The sequence below is a fragment of the Lampetra planeri genome, chromosome 27, assembly GCF_965212315.1.
Source record: "Lampetra planeri chromosome 27, kcLamPlan1.2.h2, whole genome shotgun sequence".
Lineage (NCBI taxonomy): Eukaryota > Metazoa > Chordata > Hyperoartia > Petromyzontiformes > Petromyzontidae > Lampetra > Lampetra planeri.
Window position 1 is genome coordinate 3,288,726 of NC_136133.1, and position 17,720 is coordinate 3,306,445.

At 47.1% G+C, this 17,720-nt stretch overlaps 1 protein-coding gene across 1 annotated transcript in view; it reads left to right on the forward strand.

Moving 5' to 3' along the window:
* The first annotated feature begins 2,663 nt into the window (after positions 1–2,663).
* The window catches only part of LOC144728028 (E3 ubiquitin-protein ligase TRIM33-like), a 32,310-nt gene continuing 17,253 nt past the window's right edge, over positions 2,664–17,720 (forward strand). Inside the window, exons 1-8 of the mRNA XM_078607239.1 lie at positions 2,664–3,198; positions 7,500–7,612; positions 13,529–13,673; positions 14,751–14,886; positions 15,432–15,548; positions 15,743–15,857; positions 16,579–16,725; positions 17,295–17,415. Of these exons, the coding sequence (XP_078463365.1) occupies positions 2,664–3,198; positions 7,500–7,612; positions 13,529–13,673; positions 14,751–14,886; positions 15,432–15,548; positions 15,743–15,857; positions 16,579–16,725; positions 17,295–17,415 (1,429 nt within the window). The remainder of the gene's footprint in view (positions 3,199–7,499; positions 7,613–13,528; positions 13,674–14,750; positions 14,887–15,431; positions 15,549–15,742; positions 15,858–16,578; positions 16,726–17,294; positions 17,416–17,720) is intronic.

Here is a 17,720-nt window from a genome sequence, read left to right on the forward strand (position 1 = left end):
CTCGTCCTCCTCTACACGAGGTCAACTCTGCCTTCGAATAGATACCTGGTACATACGGTTACCATCAATACTGGGAGGAGACGACGGTGTGCCCGTGCTGTGGACCTTAAAGAGTGGTTTCTCACAGATGCCCTGACATTAACTACTTTGGTGATCTCTAAATACGTGTTCAATTTAATTACGCGTGTACATCTGCGCAGCTGGTGGTGTCAGGCAGCCGCGTTAAATGTTTGGGTACTCAAATATGTATTTTAAAACTATTACCGTATTCTGTGAATTATAACAGTAAAACCACAAATATATGCCAGGTGTCAATAAAGTCATACAAATATGGTCACACACCGGATTATAAGACACCCCCAACTCTTGTTTTAAATTACAAGCGTCTAATCTGGGGAGTGCGGTGAGTTAATTGATGTGCACATGTTACTCGGGGTGGAAGATCACTTGGTACTGCCACTGCTTAGAACCTGGGTTCGAATCAGGATCTCGGCTAAATTTAACCAGGTTCTGACACGTGGCGAGTTCGGCAAGGCCTGTTCAAAAAGTACTGATTGAAAACTCATTCAAGCTGGCTCCGAGGAGTAAAACATTCTGCCCCGTAGCCGTGTGAAGGATCCCGTCTCTAGCAGCGCGAGTGAGAAGGTGACACCACCATCATGAGAATGAGAGGCAGATTGAAGGTACCTCCAAAGTACGATTAATTCACCATCATAAACGGAGGCCGTTCTGTAACGGGGCGTTGCACGGCTTTCCAAATAAGAGAGGGCGGAGCCTAAAAAGGAAAGGCGTGCAACCGGAAGGAGAAGATGGAAGGGGTGGGGCCTAGCTCTAAAGAGGTGGGACCTAACCAGTAAGAGGTGGGACCTGATCGATGAGGGGCAGGGTCTGATGAGGGGCCTGATAATTAGCGATGGGCAGGGTCTGGTAAATGAGGGGCGGGGCTGATCAGGGAGGGGCGGTGCGTAAATAGAATGGGGTCGAGGTCTTGTGGAGTTAGAACTTCCCTGTTGATTCTTAATTTGAAGCTTTCGTGATTGCAGGAATCCATACTCTTTGGTTCTTTCGGTAAAGTCACGTGGGTAGAAAAATAAAATAGATCACGACGTTTCGGGCGCAACACAAGCGTCCGTCACCTGATGTGTTGCGCTCGAAACGTCGTGATTTGTTACATTTTATACCTACGTGACTTTACCGAAAGAACCAAAGAGTACGGTTCCCTGTTGATTCTTGACATAGTTATTTTCGGCTCCCTGATTTTACATTAACAGGTTAAATTTCCCACACTAACACAGCCACCGATCTCGACGAGCTCGACGTTGCTGCTTTGTGATCTCCCATTAACATGTCAATCTCTCACATTAACATAGCCAACTCCGCGCCCTCGTGGATGCCGCTCTCCGATCTTACATTAACATGCTAATCTTTACTCTATTGGAACCTCATTTGCCAGTAAAAAATATATTATCAGAGTTATGTTTTTTGTTTGCATTATGGTGCAGGTATTGTGGTCTATGCAAACATGACTCCTTGTAAAAAAGGTGTCAGTTTTGTTGCCAGATAGAAAAGTAAAAAAACAATTATGCTAATCTTTCTTGATTTGAAGCTTTCGTGACTGCAGGAATCAATACTCTTTGGTTCTTTCGGTAAAGTCACGTAGGTATAAAATAAAATAAATCACGACGTTTCGGGCGCAACACAAGCGTCCGTCATCAGGTGGGAAAGCATGTTCTGCTGCTGAGGCAGACTGTTTTAAAAAGGTTTGAAATGGGTGTGGGCCCAAGGGTCATAAAGAAGTGGCTGGGGCTAGTGATGTGAATGTGAGAAATTAGCATGTAACTGTAAGATAGGAGAGCAGCCTCCTCGACTAGGGCACGGAAGCGGCTATGTTAATGTGAGGGATTAGCATGATGTTAATGTGAGAGATTAACATGAAACTGTGAGATAGGAGGAGAGCGGCCTCCTCGACTAGGGCATGGAAGTGGCTATGTTAATGTGAGAGATTAGCAGCCACTTCCGTGCCCTCGTCCAGGAGGCCGCTCCCCTATCTGACATTAACATGCTAACCAGAGGTGTGGACTCGAGTCATGCGACTTGGACTCGAGTCAGACTCGAGTCATGATTTTGATGACTTCAGACTCGACTTGGACTTGCCTCATCTTTGACTCGACTTGACTCGGGACTCGAGAGCAAAGACTTGAGACTTACTTGTGACTTGCATAACAATGACTTTGTCCCACCTCTGCTAATTACTCACATTAACATCACTGGCCCCGCCCACTTTGTTTATGACCCTGAGGCTACACCCATTCTAAACCTTTAAAACAGCCTGCCTCAGCAGCTTTACTTTTTTTTTCCTCCTGATGACGATCGCTTTAATGTTGCGATCGAAACGTCGTAGTTTCTTTTATTATTATTTTCTAATTTTTTTACCATTTTTTTTTAAACCTATCTCCGTCACTTTACCGAAATAACCCATAAAATATAAATAATTACGGTACTCTGTGCGTTCTTCACTCGTGCCCGTAGTAGTAGTGGCACGGCTCGGCCACTTGAGGGCGCCATCCCCCCCCCCCCGTCAGCCCCCCCCCCCTCAGCCTCGACCCCCCCCCGCGCGCCATCCCCCCCCCCTCAGCCTCGACCCCCCACCCGCCCCACACAAGATGGCGGACGGCGGGAGTACCGGCGGCGCTTTGGCGCGCGGCGGCGACGGCAACTCTCGCGCCTCCCCCGCCGGGGACCTCGCGCCAAATCCCGCAGCCCGAGCAGGAGACGCCGAGGCTCTCGCGGAGCGCGAGGCCGCAGAGGAGCGAGAAAGCGGCGATGGCGGTAACGGCGACGCCGCCGCTGCCACCGCCGCCGCCGCTGCCGCCGTCGCCGCCGCGGCCGCATCTGCGATCGACGGCGGCGGCAGCAGCGGCGGTCGTAACAGCGGCGATGGCGATCGGACCACCAAACAATCGCTACCTTCCCTGCCTCCGCCGCCGCCGCCTCCTCCTCCACCTCCGCCGCCGGTGAACCTGCTGGAGGCGTGCTTCGTGTGCCGCGAGAGCCTGCAGAGCCGCGAGCCCAAGCTGTTGCCGTGTCTGCACTCGTTCTGCCACGCGTGCCTCCCCCCGCCCGAGGAGAGGCGGCTCGGGGTGCCGCCGGGCCCCGGAGCGATGAACGGCGGCGAGACCCGCGTCCAGATTGCCCAAGGTGGGTGGGAAGCTCAACTTTTCAGTCGCGTCGAGAAAGCATGATGTTATCTTAATTGATTAGCTGATGCTGATCGGCGGCGGTAGCGTGTAGATTGAGAATGAACGTGAGCAGCACCACTATCGTCGTTATCACAAGTGAACTTTTATCAACAAAAGCAGAAGCAATACTGCGAGTAGCGTCGCTTAAATTCAACAACACCGTGAATACGAGCAGCACCCACCGTCATCATCGCTCTAATCGTTACATTGAACTCTACTTTTATCATCATGACAATCATTGCAGAAATAACACGAGCAGCGTCGCTTAAATTGAACAACAGCATGAACGTGAGCAGCACCACCACCACCATCGTTATAATCGTCGCGTGAATTAAACTTTTACTCGTCATTATCACAATCACCAATAGCAGAAGCAATTCCACGAACAACGTCGCTTAAATTGAACTTAACTTGAGCGTCATCACCAATCACGAGCATCGCCAGCATATGGACATGAGCAGCAGCATTAATGATGATCATCATTTACATTTGACTCAAGTTTTATTATTAAGTCATCCGCATCACGCGAGCATCAGCATTTGTATTGACACCATTATTGTGATCACCTATTGGACCTAAACATTGTCAAGCGCTTCAAAATAATTAATCAGTCAGCATTACCAAATAAAGTCATTTGTATTAAAATATGTACATAGAAAATGTTGCTGGTACGTTGTATGATGGGTGGACCTGTGGTTGTGTGGTCATTGTAAACACAATTAGCATGCTCAACTTTAGTGATGCATTCCTGGGTGCAACTTTCATTTTTTTTAAATAAATTAATTCAACGCTTTTGTTAATAACACTGCCTTAAACGGAACAAAAATATATATATATTACCGGTAACGTTTTTGGCAATGGCCTTTTCCATAGCACGTATATAGAGGTCGGACTCAGGTATGTACACAAACCTTAAAGGCCACCACTTGTCATGTGTGGGTGGTATAATAATAACAGCGGTAGTGATATGACAATGGGATTTCACATTGTGATGTGATGGCGCTAAGTATCCCAGCCACAGTGGTAAATATTGAGGAAAGTTCATATTAAGTTAACTACTCCATCTCTCTAAAGGCCTCTTTAACCTTTAATTTTGACCCTTTAATTTTTGGTCACTGAGAGATGTCGGTGAAAGTGATTTTTGTACAATTTGTACGTTTTATGCACCAGGCATGTTTCGTGGATAAAAATTGTTTTAAATGAAAGAAACACTCATCTGTAATACTCTTGATAATCATTTTTTTGTTACTTGTTTATGGAGCAGTTGTGAGATAATTTGGAACAAAAGTAATGTATATGTCTCAGGCACCAGCCCAGACTGACCAGTGTGATGAAGTATGTTCTAACCCCCCCCCCCCCCATGGCCAATTCGGTGTGGGAAGCCCTTCATCCAGCAGTGGTTTGAGAAAGGGGCTGTAAATGGATATATTGTGTAGGATGTGTATATTGGCTATTTATTAGGAATGGCAATAGTTTAAGATTTAGATTAAATATTTGGTTATTTTAGCTTTACACGTGCCATCACTATTGCAGCTGAAATCCAGTAATCCAGTTATCCAATAACTGGCAAATCCTCGTTACTCTTGGGTTATCGGTGGTTTACGACAATTCACGCTATCCGTGGCACTGCGGGCGGAGTGAAAATGGTCAGCAGACCGCAGCCAACAGAAGTGGGTCAGGGCTCACGCAGAGTTGCAGTGACAGCTACAGAGAAATGCAGAGGTAAAACGTGTATATTTTTTTTACTTGGCATTTTTATTTAACAAAAAAGTTTACTTTGTAGGTTAGTTGTGCTGATGTAGTTTTTTTAGTAGAAGAGGATTTTTGGTCTTAGAAGAAATTGTAACCTCATTATCCGTGCATTTAATTAATCTATTTGACCTGTGCCGTGCTTCCCCTGAAATCTGCAAAATGTTTGCGGATTGATGGAAACGCACTGCTTGTTCATTGCATAATCCACAGCACACCGCATCTGTGTGAAAACATTCACAGATTGATTATGATCAATCTGAACCACACCTCATGACACAAGGTGAACTGAAAGACGTCAGGGATTTGGAACTACCCAAGAGTAAGGCAGAGCTGTTGGGCTCCAGAATGCAGCAGTGGAATCTCCTGGCAGGTGATGTTAGGGTTTCCATGTTCTGTGACCGTCAAAAGGATCTTGTCCCATTCTTCTTCATGGAAGGTGATCTTGTAGCCTGCAACAACATCGATGGTGTGAGGGCAGCCCTCAACATTGTTTATGATCCAGATGAGTGGAGACTGTTCATTGATTCATCGAAGATGAGTCTTAAAGCTGTTTTGCTGCATCATGGCAATGTTTTGCCATCAATTCCAGTTGGTCATGCAATCTATATGAAGGAAACCTATGACAACATGAAATAACTTTTGAGGTGCTTAAACTGACCAACATCAGTGGCAGCTTTGGCGGTTTGAAGGTTGTTGTTCTCTTGCTTTGTCTGAAGACTGGATACACAAAGTACTCCTGTTTTCTCTGCGAATGAGATAGTCGCGCGAGAGATTACCACTACATCGAGGTTAGATTGCCCACTCCGACAGTCATTGGAGCCTGGGAGGAAAAGTGTTCAGCATCCACCACTTGTTGAATCAAGGAAGATTTTGTTACCACCCTTACACATCAAGCTGGGTCTGATGAAGAACTTTGTCAAAGCAATTGACAAAACACAAGCAGATTTCAAGTACCTCCGTGGAATATGTCCAAGGTTAAGTGAGGCTAAGATAAAGGAAGGTGTCTTTGTTGGTCCTCAGATTCGTGAACTTCTTCGAGATGATGCATTTGACAGTGCACTGCGTGTCAAGGAAAAGAGGGCATGGAAGGCCTTCCAGTCAATGGCAACAGATTTTCTTGGAAACAAGGCAGACAACTAAAGGGAGTTGGTGGAAAACCTCCTCAAGGCATACAAAAGCCTTGGTTGCAACATGTCACTAAAGATACATTTTTTTGCACTCTCATCTAGATTTTTTTCGCACCGAACTGCAGAGCAGTGAGCCATGAGCATGGCAAATGGAGCCCATCAATGCTTGCAGACCTTTGCTGGACAGTGACAAGAGATGTTCCATTTAATGAATACAAGAGACAAGCCAAGAAGCGCTGAGTAGACACTCAATAAGGACTAAACTATGTACTTGTATATACATAATAGTTTTTGCCTTTTGTTTCATAATAAATGTTATTTTGTACAACCCTTTTGCTGATTTTTAAAGTGTTACATGAACAGGACAGGTGACATCATGTAAAACAACCATAAAGACATGAAAAGACCTAGGTTTACAATTTATGAGTAAAACCATATCTACACAACATATCTATAGATGTAAAATCTGAAAACTGAAATATCTTGGGAACAGTAGCCAATCAGTTGTTTTAATTGCCATTTGAACTCAGCACATCCAAATCCATAATAAACAGCATATTTCATCTCTGAAGCAGATGACGTCTATGACATTGTAGACAAGTGTTATAAGTCTAACCTCCGTGGTGCGCCACGCAAAACAGAACCCCCGAAATTGTCCCACCATATCAACGCGGATTATTTGATTCCTGCTGTATATAACGTATTGTTTAGGTCGTAATTGAAAACTAACTTCTTTAGAAATACTTTTTGTGTTTCTTGTCCTCCCACATCTCTGATTAGTCTAGAGAAATAAATCAAATACAGCCCTATATCAGTCGACTGCTGGGTGAAGGCCCACTCCCCCATGCAGTGGGAGTGATGGAAAAAATGTTTACAATGTTTTTTTTACCATACTTCACGCTGGTCATGACAGCTTGATGTAATTGGTTCACGTGATGCCCTGTGGCAACTAGGGGTTGCCAAATTCACTAAAAATGTTGATCAAATGAATAATTTCTGGATTTTATTTTATTGTGACCTTGAACCAGAAGTGAGAGCACAGTTACTATTGTATTTGTCATTCGTAAGGAACTGCAATCTCAATTTCATAATTTCAGCTAACAATGCTACTTCATAACCCCAATTCCTTAACTGCTTTGCTCTCCCCCTCCCACATCAGGATGGTAAGAGTCAATCACAGTTGACAAATGTGTCACATGATGGTGAAATTTGTCACTACAAAACGCCGGGCAGATCCATGCTTGGTAGTCGCGCCTCTACTGTGAGCAACTGGTCTCGGCCACATTAAATGGATTTAGTTGCGTGGGGCGAAGTTAAGCAGCTGATCGCCTTAAGCATAACCCGGGCACTGTTTGGTTGTTCTGTTGTGTGTGCGTCACAGTGGTTCGTTGCCCCGTGTGTCAACAAGAGTTCCGCCTGGTGGATGTCCTCGATAACTACTTTGTGCGCGACGGCCCAGAGCAGCAGCCCAGCGCGACCGAGAGCACAAGCCAGGTGAAACCTCTCCCCCCCCCCCCGCATCCCTACCACGTCGCTGTAACAGGCTGCCGGGGCACGTGCTGTTCGCGAACACCTACAGTGGCGAACACGGCACATGAGGGAGCTGTGTGGCTAGAAATGCACCCCCGGCCACACAACGAAAACACTTTCGCTGCATTCCTCGTTCGTGCTCTGCTCTGAAGGAGGACCATTGTCCGAAACGCCAGCCACACTCACTGTATATCATTTTCGTTGTATGGAAAGTTAGCCCATGGCTAGATCACCGTGAATGTGCCAGTTTATGAGGTGATGCTGCGATGTGGCTGTGGTGCACAACCGTATTTAACAAACCAAAAAAACTCAACACATTCGCCAGTAACACTGTGGCCTTGAAGGGAAAAATATATTACAGGCGACCTTTTTGGCAATGACCCTTATTCATGCCATGTAATTGGAGAGGCCAGAAAGATGGTGTGTGGTTGAGAGTTGGGAGACTGGTATCTACACCAAGGGGCTTGATGAGAATTAAAAACATATTTTCTGATATTTTTTGGTTCTTTCGGTAAAGTCACGTAGATAGAAAAATAATAACAAAGTTAATAAAACATCTAATATAAATGAATTCCTGCAGTCATGAAAGTTTTAAGTCAATATTTTCTGATGACCAGTCTTTTTTAAATAGGCATACGAATAGTTACTTCATAGTAGCTTTGGAGAAATCCTGAATGTGCCAACTTTCCCCAGTGGTAATGCTTACACACCACGCAAGGTAATCGTTTAATTCTCAGTCGACTTCAGGGAGGCCCAGGATGGGTTCAGACAATCGTCACCGATGTTGGCTGTGAGCGGGAATCGAACTCTGGTCGCCGAGGTCACAGCGTAGTGCTCTAACCACTACGCTACCACTCCCCGTGCTCACACCCAGGTACACTTATCCAACTCTTAGGATGCTGGTGAGATGTAATAATCTGCCGGGCACCTGCGCACAAACTGATTTCATCGCTGCGTCTCCTCTGTGGGTGACTTCTCGGACAAGTTGCATTCCTTGGTGGCCGCTCCGTAGTTATCATTGGTCATCAGTCCAGTTGCACCTACACTCACTCACCCACAAATGTATACACACACAAGAACTCTATATACACACACACATAATTATATCAGTACACATATCAGCACAACATCAACAACAGCTGCCATTTGCCACTGAGTGATAGTGACATCGCCACAGAAATTGTGCCAAGTTAGGCCGAGTTTGGGGCCATGCGAAGTATGGAAGGCTCACTGGCAGGAGGTCCTGGGACATACCCAGGTGTTATGGAGTGACTGAGAGATGACTAGCAGATGCACCACCTGTGCTGTCTCCACTTGCTGCGTTTTAGTCACCCAGAGTTCCGAACACGTTCCTTCAGAGTAGGTAGGAACTTGGTTGGACAGCGCATTCGTGCACGACAGAAAGCTCGCGGTCACGTGACGCACTTCAACCAATCCGGGAGCGTACATGTTTGGGAGGGGCTATGCACGACAGACAAATAATCCCTGGTGGGCAGTGTGGAACTGTTGTTCCTACCTGTATAATTATTTTCAGCGTTGCTTCTCTGCCCTCTGTTGTTGTTAGAGGGGGACTGCCCACAACTTCCCAGTATCAGTAAGCAAACCTACCTTTTTTTTTTGGCTCTTTTTCCTTAAGGCGGCCGGGCTGGCAACATCACAACACCGTACGGTGTGCCGCATTTAAAGATGCTCTCGAGCAGCAAAGGTTAACGTTATCTCTGTGTGCGTTCATATTCATGTATATGTGCAACCCCATTTTATCAATCCATTACTAGATGAGGGCCTCCTTGTGGGAGCATAAGGCAGTCTAACGATGTTTTTTTTCTGCACTGTCGTCTGCTGTTTACAATGCCCAATATGGCCCTCACCTGGTTACATGTAAAGTTCATGTATAGAGCTTATACATAGTCAAGTGTGTTTAACTAAGGGTTAGCACTATTAACACGGATACAAAGAAGGCAACAGTCAGTTATTCCAATGCGTTTCTATGTAGGTCACTTAAACACACTTCTTTGAGTGGGTGGAATGATTAATTATTGACTAGGTGCCTTAGCAGACAGACCATGACTATTAGTTAGCCAGTGTGAGATGGTGAGTCAGTGAGAGAACTATTCTCCACTGAGTGAGTCAGCAAGTGAGTCATCGAGATACACATCCACCCACTGAATCATGAGGCCTCGGGTGGGGAATGTACTGCCCACAGTTTAATTTCATAAGACCCACAGGCTTCATTTACTACCTTGTGACTTAATTTTACATTTCCTGCATCTTAATTTTCACATGGCCCGCAACTTTATTTTACATGAGCCGTTCATTTCATACGACACGTGACTTAAATTAACGCCGCCCAGCTGCTTCATTTCACACATCCGTTTATTATGTCTGTGAGCAAATCCTTCTCCGCTGACTTGAGTCAGTGAGTGAGTCATAGCATTACACATTCACCCACTGTAAAATTACACCGACAAGCCAGTCAGCCCATTAATCACCAACTGTCATGCTTTGCTGTAATTTGATGTTCTAAGCAGGTAGTGCCAATATGGTCGCGGTGGTTATGATGATGATGATGATTTATGTATCATCATCAGAAATGTTCAATGCTCTGCTGGATGGCCATCGCCACCTCTCACGATCTTGTGATACAAAAAAATAATTGGGTATTTTTAGTCTCCAATTCCACTTGTTGCTGTCATTGTCACGTCATGAGATGAAGAATCCACTCGGATCTCTCGCAGAAGCAGCGCAACCCTTCGTACTAGAGAACGGCTCGTAGAATTGGATATCACAAAATTACTTCTGAGATCCCTTCAAATGACCTCTGGACCACACAGTCAGGGGGTGGTACTTTCCCACTTGGCCTTCCATGGAGAATAATGTTGATTGTATGGCAGTCAAAACTGATATTTTTAATTCTCAGATCTTTAATTTAGCCAAATGAAGTGAAAAATCTAATTTTTATGAGATGGCTTTTTTGTCCAGTCCATTGGTGACCACGCGATGACTTTCAAGTCAACTACACTCTGGATTTAATCAAAGGGAACTCTGGATTTGAACACAGGGAACTCTGGATTTGAACACAGGAGCTCGGCTGTGTCCCAGCTCAGCGCTCTGATCTTTAAGTAGCCCAGCCACCTCTGTGTCAGTTAAATTTGTTTAAACATTGTGAAGTGAAATGGAGCATGAGCACATTTTTTCCTCATCAAATGTTTCTGCTAGATGTCGCATGATCAAAGATTGCAGAGGTCCTTCCATCAGCAGTGGATTGGGCAAGCAATTGTAGGGCTGCACTTTTACCTTGTTATGTGGTCCACAAACTCTTTGCTTCACAAGTGGCAAATCAAAACTGGTTTCTGCTTGTGTTAATGACTGCAGCGTTTGCAGAGAGTCTTCACTAACTCGGTCACTTGCAACATCCGCAGTTATTGACTTGCACAACTGCCTCGTGGGTGATGTGTGTGCGGTTAACAGTGGTGAATGTGGGCACACTAAAATAGAAATGAAACATTCAAATATTGCTCGATAGAATCCGTTGTGTTAGATGTTGCATTTGTTCTCTGCGATGCGTCACCCTGCCCAGAGCAGCAGAGTATCAATAATAGCACTTATGCCTCACGGGAAGAAGGGCCTGGGTTCGATTCCCTACTCTGTGTGGAGTTTGTATGCTCTCCCCCTGTTCTGCATGGGTTTCTTCCCGAGTTCACCAGTTTCCTCCCGTCGCGAAAAACAACTTAGAGTTTAACTGGTACTGGCCAAAAAGTCCAATGTTGAAATATTACCAGCTAATTACTTAATAGAGATTACACATAGCAAGCGATTACACATAGCAAGCGATTACACATAGCATGTGTAATAATAATAATAATAAACGTTAACATCCCTTCAGCAACTACTGCAAAGTGTAAAGAAATTGGTACTTAAGTAAAAATTTGACGAGCGAATTCCATTGCATGCCTTGCAGATGGTCCCATGCCCAGCACGTGACTACGCCACTGCACACTCCTCACTCAATTCTAGATTTGAAGCTTTCGTGACTGCAATGATTCATATTCTTAGGTTTTTTCGGTAAAGTCACGTAGGTAAAAACATTAAAAAGTAAAATGAAATAAAAATCACGACGTTTCGGAGGCAACACAAGCTTCCGTCTTCAGGTGGTACCGTCACAGCTACGACAGCTGTATCAAGTAAATGAGAGATTGCAGGAGCTACCACTCCTTCTCCAACCATTATATAAACGGAGTGGTAGCTCCTGCAATCTCTCATTTACTTGATACAGCTGTCGTAGCTGTGACGGTACCACCTGAAGACGGAAGCTTGTGTTGCCTCCGAAACGTCGTAATTTTTATTTTATTTTACTTTTTTATGTTTTTACCTACGTGACTTTACCGAAAAAACCTAAGAATACTCCTCACTTAAGCTACAACGTGCTGGAATGTGTCTGTGTGTGGCCACGGAACTGTGGCCATTTCCCCCGGTACCGATGTGGTGGCCTTGCACTTTGCCAGCAGGAACCGGCAAGCTGCAAAGGGGGAAGCGCGTTTTGGTCATTGATCTAGTTCCCGATCCGTGCGTGACCTCCTGACTTACCCACTCGCACCCAGTGCTCGCACGCGCCCTGATTGGTTGGGGGTGGGGGGGGGGAGGTTATCATGAGGTTTCGAGGAGTGGCAATTGGGCAATCGCTAATGTTTCCTGCCGGTGATTTTGCAACAAGTTTGCCGAAGCCCTTTGGTTTTTTAACGTTTCGTTTCTCTTGTTGCCTGTTTGTATTTGTCAACATGTTTCCCTCCTGTTCGCAAAAGGAACGATTTCGACACGTCTGCGTTTTGGCATTTGTTCCGAGCGCGATCCGCCAAATCCCGGTTTCGTATCGAGGTCGTTGTCTACTGGGAGACGCTGAGCCTTTTTTCTGCTATGTGAGGTGGCCGCGAGATGGCGGTACAAGTGGCTTTTTACGACAATGGCTATGCGGATTTCTCAGCGTTATCGCGTCGTAATGCATGGTGGGGTTTTCTCCAATTTCCTGGCGTAATAAAAAAGACTCCTTTGTCGAAGCATTTGACCAAACATCTCAATGTGAACTCTGAACTGAAACTATGAAAACTAAACTATCAACCATTTAAACTATTTTTATTTTACCAGGTAAGGCCCACTGAGCTATGTAGCTCGTTTTCAGAAGCAACCTGGCCACAAATGATACATCAACGAGAAGTGGCTTATGTTGAACTTTATAACAGCCAAATACTCTAAACGCACGATTCTAAATGTGGAGGGGAAAACCAGAGGACTCGGAGAATGCACGCGACCACGGGGAGAGAGACGCGCAAACTACAAATACACAGGCATCAGCGTCGGGATCGAACCCACGACCTCCTGCATACCAGGCGAGGTAGTTAACATCTCGCTACCATGGCACCCCAATGTAGCAATACCCTCCTGAAAAAGGTTATTGAAACTTGGTGATGCTTTCCTGGCGAGATGTTATCTCCCTCTCCTGGTGTACAGGAGGTTGTCTGTATGATCCTGGACCCTGACGAGTCCCATGGTGGTCGCGTAGATTGTTCTCCACGTGCCTCCGGTTTTTCCCTCCACATTTAGAAACATGCTTTCAGGTTATTTGGCTTCTAGAAATTCACACGTCTGATTGTGATATAAGCCAATTCAATGAGCTATAATTCGTGGCCAGGTGGCCTCTGAAAAAGGGCCAATAGCTCATTTGGCTTTACCTGGTTAGATACAATAGTAGTAGTTGTAGTAAATAAAGATAATTGTTATTTCTAGGCAATGCACATGAACATTGTGTGGATGTTGTAATGCCACAACATCTTGAATACGGCAGTGGCCCTGCTGACCAGCTTGTTTGTTGTTGCTGTGGCGGGGCAGGTGTGCACGAGCTGCGAGGATAACGCAGAGGCAGCGGGCTTCTGCGTGGAGTGCGTGGAGTGGCTGTGCCGCACGTGCGTGGAGGCGCACCAGCGCGTCAAGTTCACCAAAGACCACACCGTTCGCCTTAAGGACGACACCGCCGGTGAGGAGTTTGGGGGGCGCGGCAGTGGTGGTTTTCATGGTGATTGTAGCAGTGGCGTTGGTTGAACCGGGACATTTCAGTGAATTGGTGTGGGGGGTGAATCGCTGTAATCGATCCGTTGATTGATCGATGACAATCAATTTTGTTAAGAGGGCCAACCAGGTGGCTGAGAGGTCAAAGTGCTGAGCTGCTTCCACCTAGTTCCTGGGTGCAAATCCGGGTTTTACAGCTGCCTGCGGTTAAACCGAATTCTCAAGTGGAGGGAGGCAATGGTCTCAGCCTCGTCACCAATATCTGCACAACAAAACAAAAACTATCACATACAAATTGGTTTCGCACTTATTTGTACCAAATTCAATCCCTGGAGAATTATAACTCTAGTTTCAGAGTTATAATTCTCCAGAGAATATCCGTGGCTACATAAAGAATAGACCTGTCACTGAAAGGTTTTTTCCTGTACGAAAATCCCTTCCGCAACCATTCTGTGACACGAGAGGTGCGCTGCTCTGCGAGGCTTCTTGAGGGTTGGTGCTCATAATGAACCCTGGACGATGATGATGATGTTGATAATAATAATAGCTAGAACTGAGTACGTTTGGTATTTGTGCGATTCTTCTCGCACTGGGCTATCACAAAGGAAGGCGCTGTGCTTCACAGACAGTGTGCAGGATCACAGCGTGACCTTACTGTGCATAATCCCAGTAATTTGCAGGTAATATTTCTAATTTGGACAATGATGCCGGCACGCAATGTGTTTATTTTTCTCGAAGGACATCGCGGGACTTTTTTAACGCACGCTGCGGAGCAGACAACGCGTAGTGTTTTTGGGCTCGTACACAGGTGGAGCATTAACCAGGGTGGCCTTCCGGTTTCGAACAGCGAACCCCATTAACAAGCGGCCTAACCCGCCACCGCTGGGCCGCGTCGCCACACACCCAAACGAAAAAAATGGCGAGACCTTTACAAATGTGTGCCACGTACCCCCCCGCCAGCCCCCCCCGTGTTACCTTCGTTATTGACCTGCGTCTGCCTCTGCCCGACGGTTCACACCGTGCTCCCCGCCCCGCCCCCGTGTAGACGGTTTGCTGGGCCTGTCGGGCCAGCGCCCCGTGTTGTGTCCCGTGCACAAGCAGGAGCAGCTGAAGCTGTTCTGCGAGACGTGCGACCGCCTCACCTGCCGCGACTGCCAGCTGCTTGAGCACAAGGAACACAGGTGTGTGTCGGCTGCAGCCGGCACCTTCTTCTGCTGCTGCTGCTGATTTGTTGTTTTTATATCCGTGGTCGCGTTGGCTCGTGGTATTTTAGTGTGCGCTTGTGCTTGTTGTTTGTGGTCAGGTTGACTGGTGTTTTTGGTTGGGGGAAGTTGGTGAGTAGAGTTGAGCGTGATTGATTCAGTGGGCGTTATTGCTTGTACGTGTGGCTGTGAGAAAGTGTACTTAATTGTTACTAGGGTTTAAAACGCAACGAGGTGGCAGAGCAGGATCCAAGTGGTGCTAGTCAGTCACCCTAACCTGTAACACCTGGACCTCCCCTGTGTCCACCCGCCAGCATGCCTTCAACACATTTCACACGCATGGTCTCAAAGTGTACCTAGTCTGGCACAAGCGCCGCTCTGATGTCATCGCCACTTGGTGTTGCTAAACGACGGCTGTTTTTGCTGCGTGTGTGAGTACATGCAATACTCAGGTGGGTACTTGTCATTATTTGCACATGAACTTACGTGTGCGCGTGCGTGCTTTGCTTCCCGTCGCCCGGCAGGTACCAGTTTCTGGAAGAAGCCTTTCAGAACCAGAAGACCATCATTGAGACCTTTATGGCCAAGCTGCAAGAGAAGAGGAATTACGTCCAAATCGCCGCCAACCAAGTGCAGAACCGGTGAGGCCGGCGTGCTGCGTTATTGACCAAGTAAAAGATTCCCCGTATAGCTTGCACAACGCCGTCGGGGCATGTGCTGTTAGCGAAAGCACGTGTGAAGGCCACACTTGCACGAACACACGTGCACGCACAACTTCGTCACGCAGACACTCACGCACACCCATAACCGTACTCGCGTGTGTACGTGTGCTCAGGTTGAACGAGGTGCAGGAGAGCAAGAGGAAGGTGGAGCACGACATCAAGGTGGCGATCTACACGCTCATGAACGAGATCAACAAGAAGGGCAAGGCCCTACTGCATCAGCTCGAGGTGGAGTAGCAGCAGGCGCAGCCAACTTCTCTCCACACCGTTACACTCCTCCACACGCCATCACGCGCCTCCGCATGCCTCCACAATGAACCGGTCGAATGGCTGAACCGGTCCTGGGCCTCCCTTCGGTGCACTCAACTTTAAATGAGTACCTGGTGCTGTGTGTGAAAATCAGCACTTGCCTCATGTGCCGTGTCGGCCTTCATAGGTGTATCCTATAACAGCACTTGCCCTAAAAGTCTGTTCAATTGTTTACAGGGTATCTTTGTGTTTTATGTACATGTAGTGTGTGTGTGTAAATGTACTGTGTGTGTGTATTGTGTGTGTGTGTAAATGTACTGTGTGTGTGTAAATGTACTGTGTGTGTATATTGTGTGTGTGTAAATGTACTGTGTGTGTGTATTGTGTGTAAATGTACTTTGTGTAAATGTACTGTGTGTGTGTGTAAATGTACTTTGTGTAAATGTACTGTGTGTGTGTACTGTGTGTGTAAATGTACTGTGTGTGTGTAAATGTACTGTGTGTGTGTATTGTGTGTGTGTGTGTAAATGTACTGTGTGTGTGTATTGTGTGTAAATGTACTGTGTGTGTGTAAATGTACTGTGTGTGTGTACTGTGTGTGTAAATGTACTGTGTGTGTGTAAATGTACTGTGTGTGTGTATTGTGTGTAAATGTACTGTGTGTGTGTAAATGTACTGTGTGTGTGTGTATTGTGTGTAGGCCCTGACGGGGGAGCGGCAGTCTCGGCTGCAGGCGCAGCACGGGGAGGTGATGCTGCTGTCCCGCCAGGTCGACCACGTTATGAACTTCGCGCGCTGGGCCCTGACGGCACACAGCAACTTCGCTCTGCTCTACAGCAAGAGACTGGTGCGACGCCGCCACCACCGCCAGCGTCGCCGAGATCATCATCAGCATCTTCGTCGTCACAGTCGACGTTAATATCCTCATCATCAACATCAGCTTTTTTGGCACTACCATCGTCATTGTCACCATCTGCACCGACGCTCGACGATGCCCACTGCAGAGAGATGGAGCGATGCCACCAGCCCGTGCGCAGGAAGAGCCAGATTGATTGTTCTGTCGCGATAGCGTGAGATGTGGCGACGGTCAGGGGGGGGGGCGAGGCCTTCATCCAGCAGCGAATAGATCATGGCTGTTGCTGATGATGTCGATGTGGTTATCGTTAACAGCACCAGTGTCTTTCGAAGCAATGATGGCCGGTGGTCAAACACTAATCTCACTTCCTGGATTCTCAATTGAGACCTCGAAATTTTTACGTGATGACGTTTGGCATATTCCTAAATGAAATGAAATGTGCGTCCTTTGCTCAATTTGCTTGTAAGAGCTTCCGACACTCGCACTTGCGGCGGTTTCGGGTTGGAGTGTCTGGTTTCACGAAGACCTGACGAGTGGTGGCCGTCGTCTGTTTCGCACAGATCTTCTTCCAGCTGCGCCGCGTGCTGCGAGCTCCCTGCGATCCCACGCCGGCGCTGAGCGGCGGCGTCGTCAGGTTTTACTGCGACCCCAACTTCTGGGCACGCAACGTCCTCAACCTGGGTGCGTGAGCCTGCTGCACCACTGCTGCTGCACCACTGCTACTACCCCCTACTGCTGCTGCACCACTGTCGCTGCCCCACTGCTGCTGCCCACTGCTGCTGCCCAGCACTACTGCCCACTGCTGCTTCCCATGGCTGCTGCTCACTGCTATTGCCCACTGCTGCTACCCACTGCTGCTGCCCACTGCTGCTGCCCAGCACTACTGCCCACTGCTGCTTCCCATGGCTGCTGCTCACTGCTATTGCCCACTGCTGCTACCCACTGCTGCTACCCACTGCTGCTGCCCACTGCTGCTGCTCACTGCT